Source organism: Salvelinus fontinalis, chromosome 19 (assembly GCF_029448725.1).
Source record: "Salvelinus fontinalis isolate EN_2023a chromosome 19, ASM2944872v1, whole genome shotgun sequence".
Lineage (NCBI taxonomy): Eukaryota > Metazoa > Chordata > Actinopteri > Salmoniformes > Salmonidae > Salvelinus > Salvelinus fontinalis.
Window position 1 is genome coordinate 13,039,707 of NC_074683.1, and position 21,089 is coordinate 13,060,795.

Sequence of the window (21,089 nt, forward strand, 5' to 3'; positions counted from 1 at the left end):
GAGAAAAAGAGGGGAAAGGAAGGAAGTCACTTACATTTGGCTGTTAGCTTGTACCCTCCCAGGGGTGATGCGTGGCCGTCCACAGCATCGAATCCTGAAGACACCAGAACCACGTCAGGAGCAAACTCGTTGGCGATGGGCATCACCACCGTCCTGTGAAGGGAGAGAGAAAAAAAAGGGAGTGGGAAAGAGAGCGAGAATGAGCCAGTTAAATGCCACCATCCCCTGTAGTGACTCACCTAAACATACGTATTGACAGACACCACCTAGAGCAGCTATCACCAACTAGATTCAGCCCCGGGCCAATTTTTTCTTGAGCGGATTGTCAGGAGGCCAGAACATAATTACAAATCATTTGTAGACTGCAACAGACCGTTTCAAACCTTGCTTACATGTGTATACGATCACATACACTGAGTGTACAAAACATTAAGGACACCTGCTCTTTCCATAGCATTGACTGACCTGGTGAATCCAGAGCGTTGGGCAAGTAACTGAAAGGTTGCTGGATCGAATCCTGGAGCCAACAAGGTGAAAAAAAGTCTGCTGATGTGCCCTCGAGCAAGGCACTAATTGTTCCTCTAAGTTGATTGGATAAGAGAGTCTGCTACAGGACTTAAATATAGCCAATGAACTTCCACTTACAGTGCAATGTGCCTGCTTTCATCCAAACAGTCAGTGAACAACACATAACAGTACACAACCTCCTATACAGGAATCAAAGACACATATCTGGTTTTGAGAACCACAAGCTCCAAAAAACGGAGCCATAGAAACCCCCAAACTACACAGTGAGAGAAAGGAAGAACTCAGGTCGCATGTCAGGGGAGCAGTAAAAGTGAATGGGAGGAATTGAATACACAATGACACTGTAGTTCTGGGTGTGCGGCGTGAGACCTTAGAATCCACCCTCTCTCCCGCAGCTGGTGGAAGGAAAATAGATAGATAGTGAATGTAGTGTTTTGGTTCAGCAACCTGTGGTTGCAGTGACTCAGTTTGTCGAGGCTGTAGCGCGAGGATTTCCTTGCACTCCCAAGTCTAAGTCGTACTCAGCAAGCTTTTCACTGAACCACATACGTGCATTGTGCATGTAACTGCGCTCATAATGCGTTCTACACGGGTGACACATAAAAAGTGATCAAACCTTTCCTCCTTATCACGACTCCTTTTAAATATGCTCTTCCCAGGTGTAGAAATACAATTTGGTTAAGTTGCATTTCTCTTTGGTGCCGTGGTTGTGTAGCTGTCACCGGGTTTATCTGGGATAGAAACAGCGTTGCATAGTTGTTCCTTTCACTGACAGGCTGTCAATATTGTGTCGGTGAAGTTGCAAAAAGGAATCTGCCTGCGATGTGTCAGCGTTGTGAAGTTGTCTGCGACAGTGACGGCATTGTAGAGATGTCTGTAATCATACTGTTTATTTGCTGTGGGACTCCTCTGATTGACAGTATGAATAGCTCCTCCAGTGTAGCTGTACACGGCCTGCTCTTTGGGGCCGGCAGTATTTAGGTATGCAGTGTTTTGGTGCGAGAGAGAGGTGGCTCAGGGCCGTGTTGTAGTAACCCTCTACTTTGCTGACCTCAGGAACATGGCGCTTGTCTCCTGCCTGCGGGCATGGCGGGTGAGCGGGCAGCATGCCCAAAGCTCATGAGACAGCTTTCTTTCCATCCCGTTATCGCCGCCACAATTATAGGCCTCCACTGAGCAAACCACGCCCCCCCCCCCCCCCCCCCCTCCCACACACACACAGCTGTCTGCAGTGGCGGCCTCCCCCCAAGAGAGAGAGGAGGTATTTTTAGGAGGCTCGGTACCTCAGGCTGCTGAGATACACAGAGGAGAGTGTGCGTCACTGACTGTGTCAGCATACCTCTGGCACTTGGGTGAAGAGAATGAGTAAGAGAACCCGAGTGGCGCAGCGGTCTAAGGCACTGCATCTCAGTGCTAGAGGCGTCACTACAGACCCTGGTTCGATTCCAGGCTGTATCACAACCGGCCGTGATTGGGAGTCCCATAGGGCGGTGCACAATTGGCCCAGTGTCATCCGGGTTAGGGTTTGGCCGGGGTAGGCTGTCATTGTAAATAAGAATTTGTTCTTAACTGACTTGCCTGGTTAAATAAAGGTAAAATAACGAAAAAGTGACAGAGTGAGGAGGTGAAGGAGATAATGAATGAGACCAAATGAGAGGATGAGTAGAGAATGGAAGCATACCTTGGTGGTAGAAATACATCCAAAGACATGCAACGAGAAAGTAGTACTGTTGTGGAACTATTTGTTCAGCTGCTTTAAAACACACACCACACACACACACGTCAAGCCTCGATCAAAGACTGCACGCATCATCAAACCCCCCCCACAACCCCTCTCTAAAACAGACGACAACCTTGGGAAAGCCACAGTGATCCATTAGAGAGCCAGTGTGAGTGGAAACAAGTTTTTTTTTTTTATAGGCCTGCTATGGAGTGAATCAGTGGATATCTATGTGGTAGATGAAAAAGGCTTGGTTAATAAGGCTAGCGGATAACGAGTTTTAACAAGATTTACGACGCCGTCTTAGCTACGGGACATCCTGGGTTTGTGGGGTGGGATCCAAAAACCTTCCTGCCTCCATCAGCTAGTTCCTGCCTGTAAAGTGTCGTCGCTGAGGTGTGCTTTCGATGTCGAAGGGAAAATGTATACTGTTCTGCTCTGCCATGGCACCCAGTCGCACCGAATGGGTTTGTTCAGATTAAAGGCGCAATATGTAGCGTTGTGTGCCTTTTAACCAAATTCACATAAAAATGTGAGTTACTGTATACATCTGTCATTCTCATTGAAAGCAAGTCTGATAAGCGGTAGATCCGTTCTATGTGTACTATTTCTACATTTTGTTTTTGCGTCTTTTTTCTTTCGGTATAGACGGTACAATGATTCTCCATTGCTTGTTTTGTCACAAACTGAAATTAGGTCAACGTTTCAGAATTTTGGCAAACATGTAATGGCAGAGCGATTTCGACACATTGTGCCTTTAAACAAAAAGAAAGTTGAATAAAAAATTAGTACAACATGTTTCTGTATGACCTGTTGCACATTTAGTTTGTTCCTCAATGCATGGACCTTGGTTGGATTGTGTGCATGTGTGTCTGTGTATTGCTGTGAGAGTGTGTGTGTGTGTATCCCGACACTGTGTGGGAGCATGCTTGGGAGGACCTGCTAAGCCTCAGGGTTGAACACCTCTCTCCTGAGACAGTCAGGCCTAACATAAATCCCCCTGACCCACTGTAATATCCTCATCACACGCCAACACACATACTCAGACTCTCTCTCTCTCACACAAACACACGTATACGTACCACATACACACACACCCCCACACATTGACTCGCTACCGGTACCCCTGTATATAGCCTCGTAATTGTTACGTAAATTCATTGTGTTACTTTTTGATTTAATAGATTTTTTTTTAGATTTTTTACTTTAGTTTATTTAGTAAATATTTTATTAACTCTTATTTCTTGAACTGCATTGTTGGTTAAGGGCTTGTAAGTAAGCCTTTCACGGTAAGGTCTACACCTGTAGTATTCGCCGCATGTGACAAATACAATTTGATTTAATTTGTATCTCATCCTCTTTAGCATTTCTGCGACGATAACGCCGCCACCTCTATGACTACTCAATGCGCCCGACATATAAAGCTCCCCGAACCCCCCGAAACCCCCTGAAGATCAGTTCCGCAGGTGGTCGCCCAACACGTCAACTTTCCCATAGAGGAGTCTGCTATTCCTTCTCCTCTGATCTTTACTGGGCCATTCCTGTAGCTATTGGATTTTTCACCGATATGAGAAGACGAGATGAGCCACGTCTCTCTCTCTCATCTGCACTGTTTTCTTTACCTTTTTCCCAGTGAGGTTGTGCGCTTAGAGTTTGGGAGAGAATAGACTAGACGGAAGTGGGAGATTTAGTCAGAGTGCTGCCGTAGATGAACACTCTTTGGGGGATTGAGACGTCTTTCTGTAGGGGACTTTGTTCACAAATAGTTCACCCAAGTTCTCAAAATGGCGTCCATTCTCTCATTGCGCTGAGTGATAAGATATGCAGACGCACTAACACTCAAACACGAGCGCGCGCACACACACCTCTTTCAGAATGGAGGCAGCTTTTCCCTCAGTGCCATTGACAAGAAACAGGGAAACCTCCCTCTCTAGGAACTCTCTCCATCTTCCACTCCTCCTTTTCATCCCTTGTGTGTGTGTGTGTGTGTGTTGTGTGTTTTCATGTGGACTCCTAAACAGCAAATGAGGAGGAAGATGATATAGCTTGACTGGACACACATGACTTCAGTTTACGATTGCTAATTAGCAATAGCTCATGTACAGATTCCCCCTGCGATGGACTGAGACCGATTGCGGGAGCTTAGAAGTAGAACCGTCGACTGCCAGGCACCCGAAAAGAGATCCGTCCTCACCGTCCGGCCTAATCCACCCAGGAGGGGCACGCCAGGACCGGCTAGGGTAGTAACATAGACCCCCCCCCCCCCCCGGATACAATACCTCCCAAACCTACTAACCAACAAAGGGTTAACGCTAGCCATGCCTACAGGTTAGGCTCAAAGGCTTTCCCGACCGTTCACAAAAAAGCATGGGAGAGCAGGCAAAGAGACAGGGTAGAACACACATACACAGACACACAGACACAGATACATACACAGACACATACACAGACACACACACACACACACTTCAAAGCCTTGTCATCTGGCGTTGCGGAGAGCTGGTTTGAATTAAGCTCAATTCTCCTCTCTGTTTCCAAGTTCATGGTGAGAGAGGGAGCGAGCGAGAGGGAGAGAGAGAGAGAGAGAGAGAGACAGTGCTTCTGGTTTTCATTAGGGACCATTTTCTTATCTTTTTTTCTCTCTCTTTCTGGAGTCTGGCTCGAACCCCTGCAAATGCAACGTGGCACTGGCTGTGAAGAAATTAGAAGAGGACGCCCGCAAGGCAGGCAGCCTCTTACACAGAGAGAGAGAACGAGAAGGGAGCGAATATGCTGCTTACAAAACAAGAGACAAAATAAGGAGAAAGATGGGGAGGATGTGTGCGTGTGTGTGTATGGTTTGTGTGTGTGTGTGTGTGTGAGCGAGAGTAAGTGTGTATTTGTGTCTGTGTGTGTTTGTGCTTGAGAGAGAGAGAGAGAGAAAGACATAGAAAGAGACAGAGGGAGAGCGGATATATGGACTGTTGGGCTATGCTGGCCTTATTCCTCTGGGTTCTGTTAATCAGAGAGGCCGAGGAGAGACTCTCACTTCCGCACTGTGGGATTGATAAGCGCCAGGGGCCAGCTGAGTGACATAAGGGGAAGACCCACGTACGCCTTCTCTTAGTTCAATTCAAGAATATTTATTGACATGGAAAGTGTAAGAATTGACATGGCCAAAGAAAACATATCAAATCAATTTCCTTCTCTCCCCATCTACTTAGATCTCATAGGTTTGGATAGGTGTAAGCAATATGGTGGAATTTCCACCAAGCTTTTCAGAGGTTGAGGGTGAAGCTAGGATGTAAAGTTAAAGGTTGTATCGATCACTTACAGTATCTCATAAAGATCATGAACTTTGCTCGCTGTCAGCCTGTCAGGTCATTGCTAGAGGACTATATAACCAAATTAACATTTAGAATATCTGGCGTGGCTGAAAATCAACGTTTTTACATTACGTTTTTTGCTGTTGTGGGTAAGGGGAATTAACAAAGAGGCAACTCGAATTAACTTGGTTGGCTTTTATTAGAATACATTACAAGCAGTGAGAAAAAAAAATCATGCTGCGAGTGGATCAGATCCTGGCAAATAGGTTCCGGAATGAAACTGTCCAAAACTGAGAGGTGCCGGATTCTGTTCCAGCAGGATCAAATTAAGCACTGGTTATACTGCTATAGAGAAAATTGCTAATGGATGCCAAGATACATGAGGCATGACAACAACGTGACCAGCGACAACATACGGTTTTCTGGCCTGAACTACTACAGTGTCACAGAGTATCAACAAACAAGATGTCTAACCCTTTCCAAACAGTTGGTTTTGCATTTCTATCAATTGCAGCATCAACATAATGGGTCAGGATGGTTACTAACAATGAATTGTCAGAATCTTAAGAAGTATCCAAATGTAGCTTCCAAAAGATCCACTTTACACTGAGCCAACACGGGTAGGATGGAAGACATTTTGGCACCAGTACGCTGTAGTTTCCCAATTCCTTTACCAGAATGACTGGTGTTGGGTGGCACTGGCTTCTATACATTGAAGGGGGAGCTACTCTTCTTGCTTGGTTGAGAGAAAACAACAACAAAGGATAGATTTGAGTAAAGCAGAACATTTTGCTTTGCTTTAAATGGCTCTAAAACAACAAAAGAGCCACTACCTGAAGACGGGCTACACGTGACTCAGATGGTAGGGGCACAGTGCTTGAGGGGTTTTCACATGTGTTGCATATAGTGTATAATAATATGTCGTAGGTACATATGCGCCCTAATATATATCATGTTCCACATCTCAAATGCTGCGTAAATGCATATGACATATATGATATCGCGGCTTGTACAGCACATGCTCCATCTGCCTTGGATGTGAGAGGGTCAGTTTGGGGTTAGGTGAGGAGCAGGGTTATAGTTGAAGTCGGAAGTTTACGTATACCGTAATTGCTGGACTATTAAGCGCACCTGAATATAAGCCGCACCCACTGAATTTTTTTATTTTTTTTATTTTGTACATAAATAAGCCGCACGTGTCTATAAGCCGCAGGTGCCTACCGGTACATTGAAACAAATGAACTTTACACAGCCTTTAAACGAAACACGGCTTGTAACGAAAATAAATAGGCTTTAACGAAACACGGCTTGTAACAAAAATAAATTGGCTTTAACGAAACAGGCTTGTAACATTTTTTTTTTTTTTAAATAGCAGTAAACAATAGCCTACCAAGAAAGTCCTTGGTCACTATCTTCCTCCTGTGCACTGAAACCACTGAAGTCATCTCCTTTGGTGTCGGAGTTGAATAGCCTCAGAATTGCTTCATCCGATGTTGGATCGTTTTCATTGCGCTCTCCTCACTTTCATCCGGAGGCAAACTCATCCAAGCCTCATTTTCTAGTTCGGGCCATCTGCTTTTCTTTCCTCTGAAAACTTTTGTTGTCTTTTTGCACTAAGTCAGTTTCTCACGCTGCTGTTTCCAACGTCTTATCATCGACTCATTAAGGCTCCCGTGCAGCAGCACTATTTCCTTTTCCAACAGCCAGATCGATCGCCTTCAAATTGAAAGCTGCATCATATGCATTTCTCCGTGTCTTTGCCATGATGAGGGTGACAAAATGACTACCGTAATCAGAATGATGGAAAGTTTGAGCGTGCTCGATTTACGTCACATTATGTGACGGTGCTCAGTTTTTTGGCGGCATGAATTTGTGAAAGCGGGAAAAATCCATAAATTAGCCGGGTCATTGTATAAAGCGCAAGGTTCATAGCGTGGGAAAAAAGTAGCGGCTTATAGTCCGGAAATTACGGTACTTAGGTTGGAGTCATTAAAACTCATTTTTCAACCACTCTGAAAATTTCTTGTTAACAAACTATAGTTTTGGCAAGTCGGTTAGGACATCTACTTTGTGCATTTTTCCAACAATTGCTTACAGATTATTTCACTTATGATTCACTGTATCACAATTCCAGTGGGTCAGAAGTTTACATACACTAAGTTGACTGTACCTTTAAACAGCTTGGAAAAATACAGAAAATGATGTCATGCTTTAGAAGCTTCTGATAGGCTAATTGACATAATTTGAGTCAATTGGAGGTGTACCTGTGGATGTATTTCAAGGCCTACCTTCAAAACTCAGTGCCTCTTTGTTTGATATCATGGGAAAATCAAAAGAAATCAGCCAAGACCTCAGAAAAAAAATTGTAGACCTCCACAAGTCTGGTTCTTCCTTGGGAGCAATTTTCAAATGCCTGAAGGTACCACGTTCATCTGTACAAACAATAGTACGCAAGTATAAACACCATGGGACCACGCAGCCATCATACCGCTCAGGAAGGAGACGCGTTCTGTCTCCTAGAGATGAATGTACTTTGGTGCGAAAAAGTGCAAATCAATCCCAAAACAACAGCAAAGGACCTTGTGAAGATGCTGGAGGAAACAGGTACAAAAGTATCTATATCCACAGTTAAACGAGTCCTATATCGACATAACTTATAAGGCCGCTCAGCAAGGAAGAAGCCACTGCTCCAAAACTGCCATAAAAAAGCCAGACTACGGTTTGCAACTGCACATGGGGACAAAGATCGTAGTTTTGGAGAAATGTCCTCTGGTCTGACGAAACAAAAATAGAACTGTTTGGCCATAATGACCATCGTTATGTTTGGAGGAAAAAGGGGGAGGCTTGCAAGCCGAAGAACACCATCCAAACCGTGAAGCATGGGGGTGGCAGCATCATGTTGTGGAGGTGGTTTGCTGCAGGAGGGACTGGTGCACTTCACAAAATAGATGGCATCATGAGGACAGACAATTATGTGGATATATTGAAGCAACATCTCAAGACATCAGTCAGGAATTTTAAGCTTGGTCCCAAATGGGTCTTCCAAATGGACAATGACCCCAAGCATACATCCAAAGTTGTAGCAACATGGCTTAAGGACAACAAAGTCAAGGTATTGGAGTGGCCATCACAAAGCCCTGACCTCAATCCCATAGAACATTTGTGGGTAGAACTGAAAAAGCATGTGAGAGCAAGGAGGCCTACAAACCTGACTCAGTTACACCAGCTCTGTCAGGAGGAATGGGCCAAAATTCACCCAACTTATTGTGGGAAGCTTGTGGAAGGCTACACGAAACGTTTGACCCAAGTTCAACAATTTATAGGCAATGATACCAAATACTAATTGAGTGTATGTAAACTTCTGACCCGCTAGGAATGTGATGAAAGAAATAAAAGCTGAAATAAATCATTCTCTCTACTATTATTCTGACATTTCACATGCTTAAAATAAAGTGGTGATCCTAACTGACCTAAGACAGATATTTTTTACTAGGATTAAATGTCAGGAATTGTGAAAAACTGAGTTTAAATGTATTTGGTGTATGTAAACTTCCGACTTCAACTGTATGTGGAGATTGAGATCTGGGGTACATTAGGGGGGCACGGTATCCTGGTTAGCATAGCATAGTGTGCAGCCAGCCATTGAGAGAGAGAGAGAGAGAGCGGCTTGATGTGTGTCTACTGGTACCGGCAGCTCAGACAGCTCATCTTCAAAATGGGGCGTCGCGAATTGCCCTCTGTCCTGCATCCCACCATATGTCTGTGTGTGTGAGTGTGTTTATGAGTGTATGCATGCATTCATTCATTGGTGGGTGGGTGAGTGTATGTATGCACACATTGGTGCCTGTGAGTATGCGTGCATGAGTTTCGAGTGGTGTTTGTGTTTTCTTGTGTGTTTGTGTTGTGTGTCTATATGCGCTTGCTCGAATTATGTGTGTGTGTACAGTGCGAGTGTGTAGGTGGGTTATAAATAGCCCCAGACAGCGGACCTAATGGAGTTCAGCCCTGGCATCAGCCTGCTTGGCAGATAAAAGAGGCCGCCACAAAGCTTTGCCTCGGCCGTGCACTACAACACATCATACTTCATGTTTCATGGCCTCTCTGTCACGCCCTGGCCTTATTATTCTTTGTTTTCTTTATTATTTTAGTTAGGTCAGGGTGTGACATGGGGAATGTTTATGTTTTGTTGGTTTTGGGTGTTTATTTGGTAAAGGGGTTATGGGGTGTAGTAGATGGTTTTGTGTTGAGTGTATATGTCTAGAGTTGTCTATGTTGGTTAGTTATCTAGGAGAGTCTATGGTTACCTGAATGAGTTCCCAATTAGAGACAGCTGATTTCGGTTGTCTCTGATTGGGAGCCTTATTTAGGGTAGCCATAGGCTCTCATTGGTGGTGGGTAATTGTCTATGTAAGAACGTTTGTAGCCTGTTTGTATGTGCACAACGTTTGTAGCTTCACGGTTGTTTTGTTATTTTGTATAGAGTTTTTGTGTCGTGTTCATCTTCGTGTTGTGTTTAATAAAGAAGATGGCTTATTTTCCAAAAAGCTGCATTTTGGTCCGTCAATCCGCCACACGATCGTGACACTCTCAGCCATATAGAACCCACTTACTGTTATTTTTGGATGGGAGCTTTTCACACAGTCATGGTGAACCATGCATTTCCCCCCCAGATGAAATTCTCTCAGTACTTCTGCTCTGGATGAGATGTAACGTTGATGTAGTGTATCATATGAATAGATATTACTGCAAAATAGACAATGTGTGGACAATACGTACACTTTTGGGACTATTTATTTGGTTCCATTGTACAGGGCAAATTAATCAAGTGCACCTGAAACGTATGGAATTATTTGACATATGTATTTGACCGAGGTTTGACCCCAAATAATGTTAACGTGGTTGTATTTGTGAAAATGACTTGTATTTTTGGCAGGGATATTTTACATTTGCCCAATCGATTTTCGAAGCCCTTTTTATGTTTTCTTCCCTCTAAAAAAATCTACTGTTGTCCTGAGTCTGAGATCAACTATCTCTATGTACTACGTTCTAATCCTAACTGCTAACAATAGCTTACTGTATCCGTCACTTTGGCTTAAGTTGAAAGCTGTGGACCTCGACAACATAGGGTATCATTTACATTAAAGGCAAGAAGGCAGTGGGTGATATCGGAGTGAATTATCCCTTTAATGAGCGTCTGTAGACTTGCGGCCTGACAGTAGGGTGTACAGTGGGGTCCAAAATTATTGACACCTTTGATAAAGGTGAGCAATAATGACTGTGTAAAATAGATTATTCAAATACTGAGCTATATTGCATGCTCCAAAAAAAGTGGGAAATTATATTATTTTATAATAATATAATTTCTCAGAGAAAGATATTTTGCTTAACAAGTTAATCAAAAAGAAATTCTCCAAAAAGGTATGGGTCAAAATTATGATAATAATTAAAGTAGTCAAAAGTTGAGCATTTGGTCCCATATTCCTAGTAAATTTGATTATAAATAAAAATAGAATATGTTTCTTAACACTTCTACGTTAAAGCGGATGCTACCATGATTACGGATAGTCCTGAATGAATCGTGAATAATGATGAGTGAGAAAGTTAGAGGGTCAACGATCATACCCCCAAGACATGCTAACAACCTCTCACCATTACCAATAACAGGGGAGGCTAGCATGTCTTGGGGGTATGATCTTTGACCCTCGGTGACTTTCTCACTCATCATTATCTCATACTCTCAATGTAGCTCAGTATTTGAATTATTTATGTTATACACTCATTATTGCTCATCTTTATCAAGGGTGTCAATTCTTTTGAACCCCACTGTATATGGTTCCAGAGGTGGGAACTGTCAGGACAGACGGACCACTGGGACATTCAGCCTGTTGAAATACAACCCTCTCCTCAGTCGAGTGCTCCCTAAGCACTCCACACTCCAACAGCCAACCCCCATCGCTGCAAATTCCCCACTAAACAGGCCCCTCATTTTCTCTCTTTTGATTTCATGCGCTGGTGTTCCCAGCTTAAGAAAACATCACCATACTCTGTGGTAGCTAGTCCGTGTTTGTGTGTTACCTGAAGGCAGCCAGGTACTCTGCGTCTCCCATGGGTGGTTCCAGTCCCCCGGTGAAAGCCATGTTCACATTGAAGCCCATGCCTGCCCCAGTGCCCACCTACAACACACACAACGCAACATAGGTTAGTCACGCACACAACAGGCACACACACGCAAAATTACACACACATACACCATAACGTCTGAACATTGATTGACCATTCCTCTGTAGATGGACCATATCGAGGCCCTTTCTGGTAATATATGTAGTATCTCTAGGAAAAGACTGCTGCGATTCCTGCTACTTACCTGTCAAAGATCAGATTACAGCTGCCAGGCAAGAGCACACACTAATATATGCACGCACACACACACGGACACGCAACACACACTTTTACATTAAGTCTGGGCATTCTACCAACAACATCAATAATCTGAACTAAGTGGCGGTTGGCCTCATCATTAAGAAACATGTATCAGGAAATGCTACAATTGGACTACTGTCAATATTGTAGCAATTACTAGGGGAGAGCCAACAACATTTGAGTTTTCTTTATGTTGCCAATTTGACTGTGAATAACAGGAACATTCCAAAAATCTATTTTCTGGTCATTATTAGTTATTGAGCCAGGGATGGCAGAAAGTATAGTGCCCAGTGTTTGACTGAATGGTGAAACACGGCCACCATTTAATTTGATGATCCGTTTTCAACTTAGTGAGTGGTCACCAATCGGCAAAATTGCTGCAACTTTCAAAGAATTCCAAGGTTCCCCCTCCTGATTCCGGGAAGATCCTGGAATCAGGAGGGAATAAGAGAGAAATCCTCCAACCAGAAATTCAGGAAAAGCTGGGGATTTGGGGAAAGTGACAAGAATTTTGGAACCCTACGCTTCAGTACATCGTTTTTCATTAGCAAGAGGAAAGCATTGGTATTGAAAAAAATATATACATTTTCGGGATGGTAAAATGTTTTCAGTGTAAAACGATTAAAACCAGATATAAAGTATGTAGAAAATATAATAGAGAAATATATATTTAAATAATACAAATCACCAAAATAAAAACGAGACAGTCAGGAGAATCTTTTTTTTATTTTTTATGTCATGGCAAGGGGCCCCCGATTAATTTTGTTATAATGTTTGAGTCACTCAGATAGCATAAAAACACGGCATAAGCCTTGGCAAAATGAGTAAAATTGCAGAAAACTAACTTTAAAACTGCTAATCTTCTCTCTGCCCCATGGCAAAATGTGTAGAATTACAGGGAATTAGCTTTAAAACTGCAACTGTTCTCTCAGCCACATGACAAAATGTGTAGAATGGCAGGGAATTAGCTTTTAAACTGACATTTTTCTCTCAGTCCCATGACAAAATGTGTAGAATTGCAGGAAACTAGCTTTTGAACTGTAAAATGTTGTCTCAATGCCATTGCAAAATGTGTTGAAATACTGTAAATGTGCTTTCAAACTGTAAAATGTTCTCTCAATCCCATTGCAAAATGTGTAGAATTGCAGGAAATTTGTTTTAAAACTATAAAATGTTCTCTTAGTCCAATGGCAAAATGTGTTGAATAGGAGGAAATTTAGCTTTGAAACTGCAATTTGTCTCAGCCCCATGACAAAACGTTTAGAATTGCAGAAAACTTGCTTTAAAACGGCCATTTGTCCCTCAACCCCCCCCCCTAACTTTGCCAATGCTGCTGAAAAAAATCATAGGGGAAACACCGCACACACACACTCCGCCACTCACCTCGTCAGGCGCTCCACTGCCGGGGAAGAAGTTGCCATCGTCGTAGCGATGGAGTGACAGATAGAGAATGTTGGGGTCGCTGTAGAATGCTTGTTGCGTGCCATTTCCATGGTGAACATCCTGACAGACATGGAGAGTGGCAGGCTATGGTTACTTCCTGACTCTAACAACCGATTTAGGATCAGGTCTCCACATCCAAATCCTATCCATAAAGCATTGTGCGCTAAACAACAAAATCAACCTTGAATCAGTCGTCAGATGGGCATAGAAGACTAATAGCAAGTGGAAACCAGAAAAGAATGCTCTCCATTGTCGTGCTTAGCCACTATCTAACATCCTACAAACTTTGTGACTAGTTCAGAGGGTTGTTTTAAGAGTACAATTGGATTAAGTCTGTTTTACAAATCCTATTGCTGCGTGACAATATCTATTACTTTCCATTTCATTTCAGTAGACCTTCCTACATAGACAAACATGAAAAAGTGACTTAAGCTTCTATATCGAGGCATTATCTCACACATGACAACTTTCAAAGAACGTTATTTTTAAACTAAGTGCCTATTTCTTGACGGGACTGCTTTAGAAGTTCTATAGAGACATTTTCTAATTCGAAAGACCTTTAAAATGTAAAAATACGCTCCTCTTTCAGTTTCTGACCAACAGTTGAAGTTGGAAGTTTACATACACGTCAGCCAAATACATTTGAATTCAGTTTTTCACAATTCCTGACATTTAATCCTAGTAAAAATTCCCTGTCTTAGGTCAGTTAGGATCACCACTTTATTTTAAGAATGTGAAACGTCTAGAATAATACTAGAATAATAGTAGAGAGAATGATTTATTTCAGCTTTTATTTCTTTCATCACATTCCCAGTGGGTCAGAAGTTTACATACACTCAATTAGTATTTGGTAGCATTGCCTTTAAAATTGTTGAACTTGGGTCAAACGTTTCGTGTAGCCTTCCACAAGCTTCCCACAATAAGTTGGGTGAATTTTGGCCATCCCTCCTGACAGAGCTAGTGTAACTGAGTCAGGTATGTAGTCCTCCTTGCTCGCACACACTTTTTCAGTCCTGCCCAAAAGTTTTCAAAAGGATTGAGGTCAGGGCTTTGTGATGGCCACTCCAATACCTTGACTTTGTTGTCCTTAAGCCATTTTGCCACAACTTTGGAAGTATGCTTGGGGTCATTGTCTAGTTGGAATACCCATTTGCGACCAAGCTTTAACTTCCTGACTGATGTCTTGAGATGTTGCTTCAATATATCCACATAACTTTCCATCCTCATGATGCCATCTATTTTGTGAAGTGCACCAGTCCCTCCTGCAGCAAAGCACCCCCACAACATGATTCTGCCACCCCCGTGCTTCACGGTTGGGATGATGTTCTTCGGCTTGCAAGCCTCCCCCTTTTTCCTCCAAACATAACGATGGTCATTATGGCCAAATGGTTATTTTTTTGTTTCGTCAGACCAGAGGACATTTCTCCAAAAAGTACGATCTTTGTCCCCATGTGCAATTGCAAACCGTAGTCTGGCATATTTATGGCGGTTTTGGAGCAGTGGCTTCTTCCTTGCTTAGCGGCCTTTTAGGTTATGTCGATATAGGACTCGTTTTACTGTGGATATAGATACTTTTGTACCTGTTTCCTCCAGCATCTTCACAAGGTCCTTTGCTGTTGTTCTGTTGATTTGCACTTTTAGCACCAAAGTACGTTCATCTCTAGGAGACAGAACGCGTCTCCTTCCTGAGCGGTATGACGGCTGTGTGGTCCATGGTGTTTATACTTGCGTACTATTGTTTGAACAGATGAACGTGGTACATTCAGGCATTTGGAAATTGCTCCCAGGGATGAACCAGACTTGTGGAGGTCTACAATTTTGTCTGATTTCTTTTGATTTTCCCATGATGTCAAGCAAAGAGGCACTGAGTTTGAAGGAAGGCCTTGAAATACATCCACAGGTACACCTCCAATTGACTCAAATTATGTCAATTAGCCTATCAGAAGATTCTAAAGCCATGACATCATTTTCTGGAATTTTCCAAGCTGTTTAAAGCACAGTCAACTTAGTGAATGTAAACTTCTGACCCACTGGAATTGTGATACAGTGAATTATAAGTGAAATAATCTGTCTGCAAACAATTGTTGGAAAAATTACTTGTGTCATGCACAAAGTAGATGTTCTAACCATCTTGCCAAAACTATAGTTTGTTAACAAGAAATTTGCGGAGTGGTTGAAAAATTAGTTTTAATGACTTCAACCTAAGTGTATGTAACCTTTCGACTTCAACTGTACATACCCTAGCTTGACAGTCTTTATAAGCAGCACTTTTTGACACAAATGTGTTTCCTACTGATAAGTGACATGACGCACAGTGTCCAGCGCTCTTGCAAGATCTGGTACCAAGATTATTATGACACCAATTTCCCAGATTCTAACGCCAGACATATGTCTCATATCATGTTATACAGACAGGTACTGTATGTTGCCACTGAATAACTTGGTCTGTAAAAGCATTATATTAGACTCGCAGAACTAGGGCTGACCCCATTTAGTCGACTGGTCGATTGTTTGGTTGTTAGGCTGTTGGTGGACCAAGATTGTTTTACTTGAGCGGTTGCACATATATATACACTATACTGTATATACATAAGTATGTGGACACCCATTCAAATGAGTGTATTCGGCTATTTCAGCCACACCTGTTGCTGACAGGTGCATAAAATCGAGCACAGTCATGCAATCTCCATAGACCAACATTGGCAGTAGAATAGCCTTACTGAAGAGCTCAGTGACTTTCAACGTGGCACCGTCATAGGATGCCACCTTTCTAAAAAATTCTGCCCTGCCAGAGCTGCCCCGTTCAACTGTAAGTGTTGTTATTGTGACGTGGAAAAGGCTCAGCTGCGAAGTGGTAGGCCTCACAACCCCACAGAACGGGACCGCTGAGTGCTGAAGCGTGTAAAAAAATCGTCAGTCCCTGGTTGTAACACTTACTACCGAGTTCCAAACTGCCTCTGGAAGCAACTGTTCGTCGGGAGCTTCATGAAAGGGGTTTCCAAGATCGAGCAGCCGCACACAAGTCTAAGATCACCATGCGCAATGCCAAGCGTCGGCTGGAGTGGTGTAAAGCTCACTACCATTGAACTCTGGAGTAGTGGAAACATGTTCTCTGGAGGGATTAATCATGCTTCACTATCTGGCAGTCCGACGGACAAATCTGTGTTTGGCAGGTGTCAGGAGAATGCTACCTGCCCCAATGCATAGTGCCAACTGTAAAGTTTGGTGGAGGAGGAATAATGGTCTGGGGCTGTTTTTCATGGTTCGGACTAGGTCCCTTAGTTCCAGTGAATGGAAATCTTAACGCTACAGCATACAATGACATTCTAGACATTTGTGTTCTTCCATCAAACACCTTTGGGATGAATTGGAACGCCAACTGCCAGACCTAATCACCCAACATCAGTGTCCGACCTCACAAATGTTCTTGTGGCTGAATGGAAGCAAGTCCCCGCAGTAATGTTCCAACATCTAGTGGAAAGCCTTCCCAGAAGAGTAGATGCTGTTATAGCAGCAAAGGGGGACCAACCCATGATTTTGGAATGAGGTGTTCGACGAGCAGGTGTCCACATACTTTTCGTCATGTAGTGTATATTCAAGGTCCCCAAAGCACACACATCCCTGGGTCGCTCCTCTTTTCAGTTCGCTGCAGCTAGCGACTGGAACAAGCTGCAAAAACCATTAAAACTGGACCGTTTTGTCTCCATCTCTTCATTCAAAGACTCAATATTGGACACTCTTACTTTACTGACAGTTGTGGCTGCTTCGCGTAATGTATTGTTGTCTCTACCTTCTTGCCCTTTGTGCTGTTGTCTGTGCCCAATACTGTTTGTACCATGTTTAATGCTGCTACCATGTTGTGTTGCTACCATGTTGTTGTCATGTTGTGTTGCTACCATGCTGTGTTTTCATGTGTTGCTGCCATGCTCTTTTGTCGTCTTAGGTCTCTCTTTATGTAGTGTTGTTGTGTCTCTCTTGTCGTGATGTGTGTTTTGTCCTATATTATTTTTTATTCCCAGCCCGTCCCCGCAGGAGGCCTTTTGCCTTCTGGTAGGCCGTCATTGTAAATAAGAATGTTATCTTAACTGACTTGCCTAGTTAAATAAAGGTTCACTTTTTAAATATTTTTTATAAATATAACCACTTGGTGTGTGAAAGGGGGAAAAATGTAGTGCTCTGATCCGGTGGAAACGTAATTAAATAGGCCTACCTGATTACTTCTTATCCCTTGCACAAATTACCTAAAGATCTGTCTGTCCGGAGCTCACTGGCCCAAAATATTTTATACAATGTTGCAAGTTCGCTAGCACCAGCTTCAGGCCAGACCAAGTTGATACAACGTTTCAAGTTCCTTGCAGACAGGCCATGTGTAGCCAATGTAATTTATAGGATATTTATTTTTATCAGGATATTTTCTACCTGCAGGCTGCAATGTTTCTTTTGGGGGCTTTATGCAGGCAATTTTGACATAGTTTGAAATGGCTATAGAAGTAATTTTTTTTATTTTGATTTAGCACATCATGATTTTGCAATACGAAGACTTTATTATAAATTAAATGAAACTGTTCTATGAAAATGTGCATTTGAAAATCATAACTGGTGGTAGAAATGGTAAGATAAATTGGTACTACAAATGGAAAAGGTTGCCGACCCTGATGTAGGCCATTACCCGGCAACTTCAGGAGCTTAATGGCAGAATCTGTGAAGGCGGAGGCTATCTTGATCTCTGGCTCCCTCTTGAGTCATTTGCATGTCTTAATTAATACATCACAGTGTGCTTAAAGCATCAGATAAGCTCAGTAGCCTATACATAGTTAGTTTTATTAACACATAGGGTGTGTCTATATAGGGAAAAATACACATTTAAAAATATGTTTAAAAAGGCTGCTCTCGGTAGACAAAGATTTTTTTTTGTCGGGGACATGCCCTACGCAGAACATTAACAAATGTTAATAAAGATTTATTTTTTAATTTTATTTATCCGTTATTTTACCAGGTAAGTTGACTGAGAACACATTCTCATTCACAGCAACGACCTGGGGAATAGTTACAAGGGAGAGGAGGGGGATGAATGAGCCAATTGTAAACTGAGGATTATTAGGTGACCGTGATGGTTTGAGGGCCAGATTGGGAATTTTAGCCAGGACACCGCGGTTAACACCACTACTTTTACAATAAGTGCCATGGGATCTTTAATGACCTCAGAGAGTCAGGACACCCGTTTAACGTCCCATCTGAAAGACGGCACCCTACACAGCGCAGTCTCCCCAATTACTGCCCTTGGGCATTAGGATATTTTTTAGACCAGAGGAAAGAGTGCCTCCTACTGGCCCTCCAACACCACTTCCAGCAGCATCTGGTCTCCCATCCAGGGACTGATCAGGACCAACCCTGCTTAGCTTCAGAAGCAAGCCAGCAATGAATGGTATGCAGGGTGGTATGCTGCTGGCAAAGACAGGTCACATTATTTTATATAATAATATATGTCATTTAGCAGACAATTGTATGCAGAGCGACTTTAAAGACATGCGTGCATACATTTTACGCATGGGTGGCATCAGCGGGAAACGAACCCACTACCCCCACCTCATTCTGTGTGAAAGCACAGGAAGTCCAAGGTGAACTCACCCAATCCACAATCAGGATCTTACTGACACTGAGCCTCTGCTGCAGAAGTTTAGCTGCGATGGCCACGGAGTTGAAGTAACAGAATCCCCTATGTGATGGAGTGATGAGAGAGAGTCCAACAGGTATTGTGATTAGGGTTCTGATAATTTGATTTTGCTCGAAATCTCATACTGTTTCCATAACAATAAGATCTGTTCCAATGAGAAGAAAGAAACATAAATGACGTGGGACTTACATAGGTGTGCTCTCTTCTGCGTGGTGTCCAGGGGGCCGGACTACAGCAAAGCCGTTCTGCCAATCAGAGAAGAGGGAGCCATGTTACCCATAAGGCCTTGATCAGTCACAGACTAACAGACACTCGTACTGTAATAGCACAGATAAACACATAACCCCATAAACACACACGAAAATACCTACTTACACACACACACACACACACACACACACACACACACACACACACACACACACACACACACACACACACACACACATTCCAGTTTCTCCATGCAGTATTCAGTTCTCTGCCTCTATGACCCTAAATCCCCTTGTGGCTCACAGTTAATTGTTTTGCCATTGACAGGGAGGAGGGTCAGACACTGCCGATGACACACACACGCGAAAATGTTTATTCTATTCTACTGAGCCATTTACTTTATCTTGTATTATTTCTTATTGTTGTTGCATTGTCGAGAAGGAACCTGCAAGTAAGCATTTCGTTGGACAGTGTATACCATGTGTATCCTGTACTTACGACTAATAAATCTTGAAACTTGAAACACGCACGCACACACACACACACACACAAAGGTATGGCTGACAGCTGAGAGCAGCAGCGCGAGGCGTGGATGTTGTGTTAATGTAGGGACCTGGGGGACTCCCGCTGCTCCCGCGCCGACTGTTTACAGTCCTGGTGTAATGTGGGGACATATGGGGACTGGTAGGGACGCCCAGTGTTTTTGGGGCCCTGACTGACTGTGGTATGTGTACGTGGTGAGGTGACCTGTGTCCCTGTAGTCCAGTCTAATGATGTTGAGGCAGCTGCTGTGGATTACTCTCCACCTCGCCTGGCCACAGAGGATATTATTCTAGCAGAGGGACAGAAGGAACTCAGATTCCCTCTGACGATAGGGACCGCTTTCAAAGAGCTGTGTGTGCGAGAGAGAGCGAGTGTGTGTGATTTAAAGAGATTAATGGAATTCCATTGAGTTCTATTTTAGAAACATTGATGATGCAGATGCAAGGCTCACTTGAACAGGCACGAGGGGGTGGCAGGTGATGTTAGAGTCTGGTTTGCCTCTCTGGGGTTACGTGTGTGTGCGCGCGCGCGTGTGTACTAAGATGGGGTTAAGGGGCAAGGAGGTCACTTCCTGTGATCTCTAACCCGTATGTAGAGCGCAGGCATTTTTTCATGAATCATTTCAGGTCCTTATTCTTAGAAAGAGAGCCATGCCCTCGATAAATCAATCGAGATAAATGGATGAACAAACAAGTTCATGAACGAATAAAACAAGTGAATAAATCTCAGTAACAACAACCAGTGCTGTTCAGTAAATGGCTTACATACTCATCAACAGATACACTCCAAACAACAACCTTCAAATAACAATAGATCACATCCATTTTACGGTATGCACTAACTGCCTCCCCAAACCAACGCTTCCAATTCCACTGGAACAAAAAAAGAGAGTGAACAAGCTAGTTGAAGCCCTAAGTCCTAGCTGAAACCCTCTGCGAGCGTTAGCAATTTAGCATCCTATGCCAACGGCGGAGAGAGGGATTATCATAAGGCTCCGTTACCTTACCCAGCTCTGCAGGTGGCTAAGGTGGGCAGGCTAATAAAGCCGGGGTGTTAGCGGGGACTATTAGCGTTAGCCAATTAGCGATGCCCACGCACTAGGCCGCCCCGCGGAGTTCAAACGACAGTCGGGCGCTGCCAGGAGAGGCCACAGACACAGGAAGGGAGGCGGGCAGCAGGGGAGGAGTGTCTGTCTGAAAAGTGCTAATGAGAGCTTTGCGGTAGGGAGGGGCGGCGGGCATTCCTT

General features: G+C 43.3%; 1 protein-coding gene across 5 annotated transcripts in view; it reads right to left on the bottom strand.

The window, feature by feature from the left end:
• Positions 1-21,089, bottom strand: part of hdac4 (histone deacetylase 4) — a 236,352-nt gene that overhangs the window by 23,234 nt on the left and 192,029 nt on the right. For all 5 annotated transcript variants that reach the window (XM_055870842.1, XM_055870841.1, XM_055870840.1 and 2 more), the window contains 5 exons: positions 19,280-19,335; positions 19,045-19,132; positions 13,357-13,476; positions 11,629-11,726; positions 35-153 (listed from right to left, as the gene is read on the bottom strand). In XM_055870842.1, the coding sequence (XP_055726817.1) occupies positions 35-153; positions 11,629-11,726; positions 13,357-13,476; positions 19,045-19,132; positions 19,280-19,335 (481 nt within the window). The remainder of the gene's footprint in view (positions 1-34; positions 154-11,628; positions 11,727-13,356; positions 13,477-19,044; positions 19,133-19,279; positions 19,336-21,089) is intronic.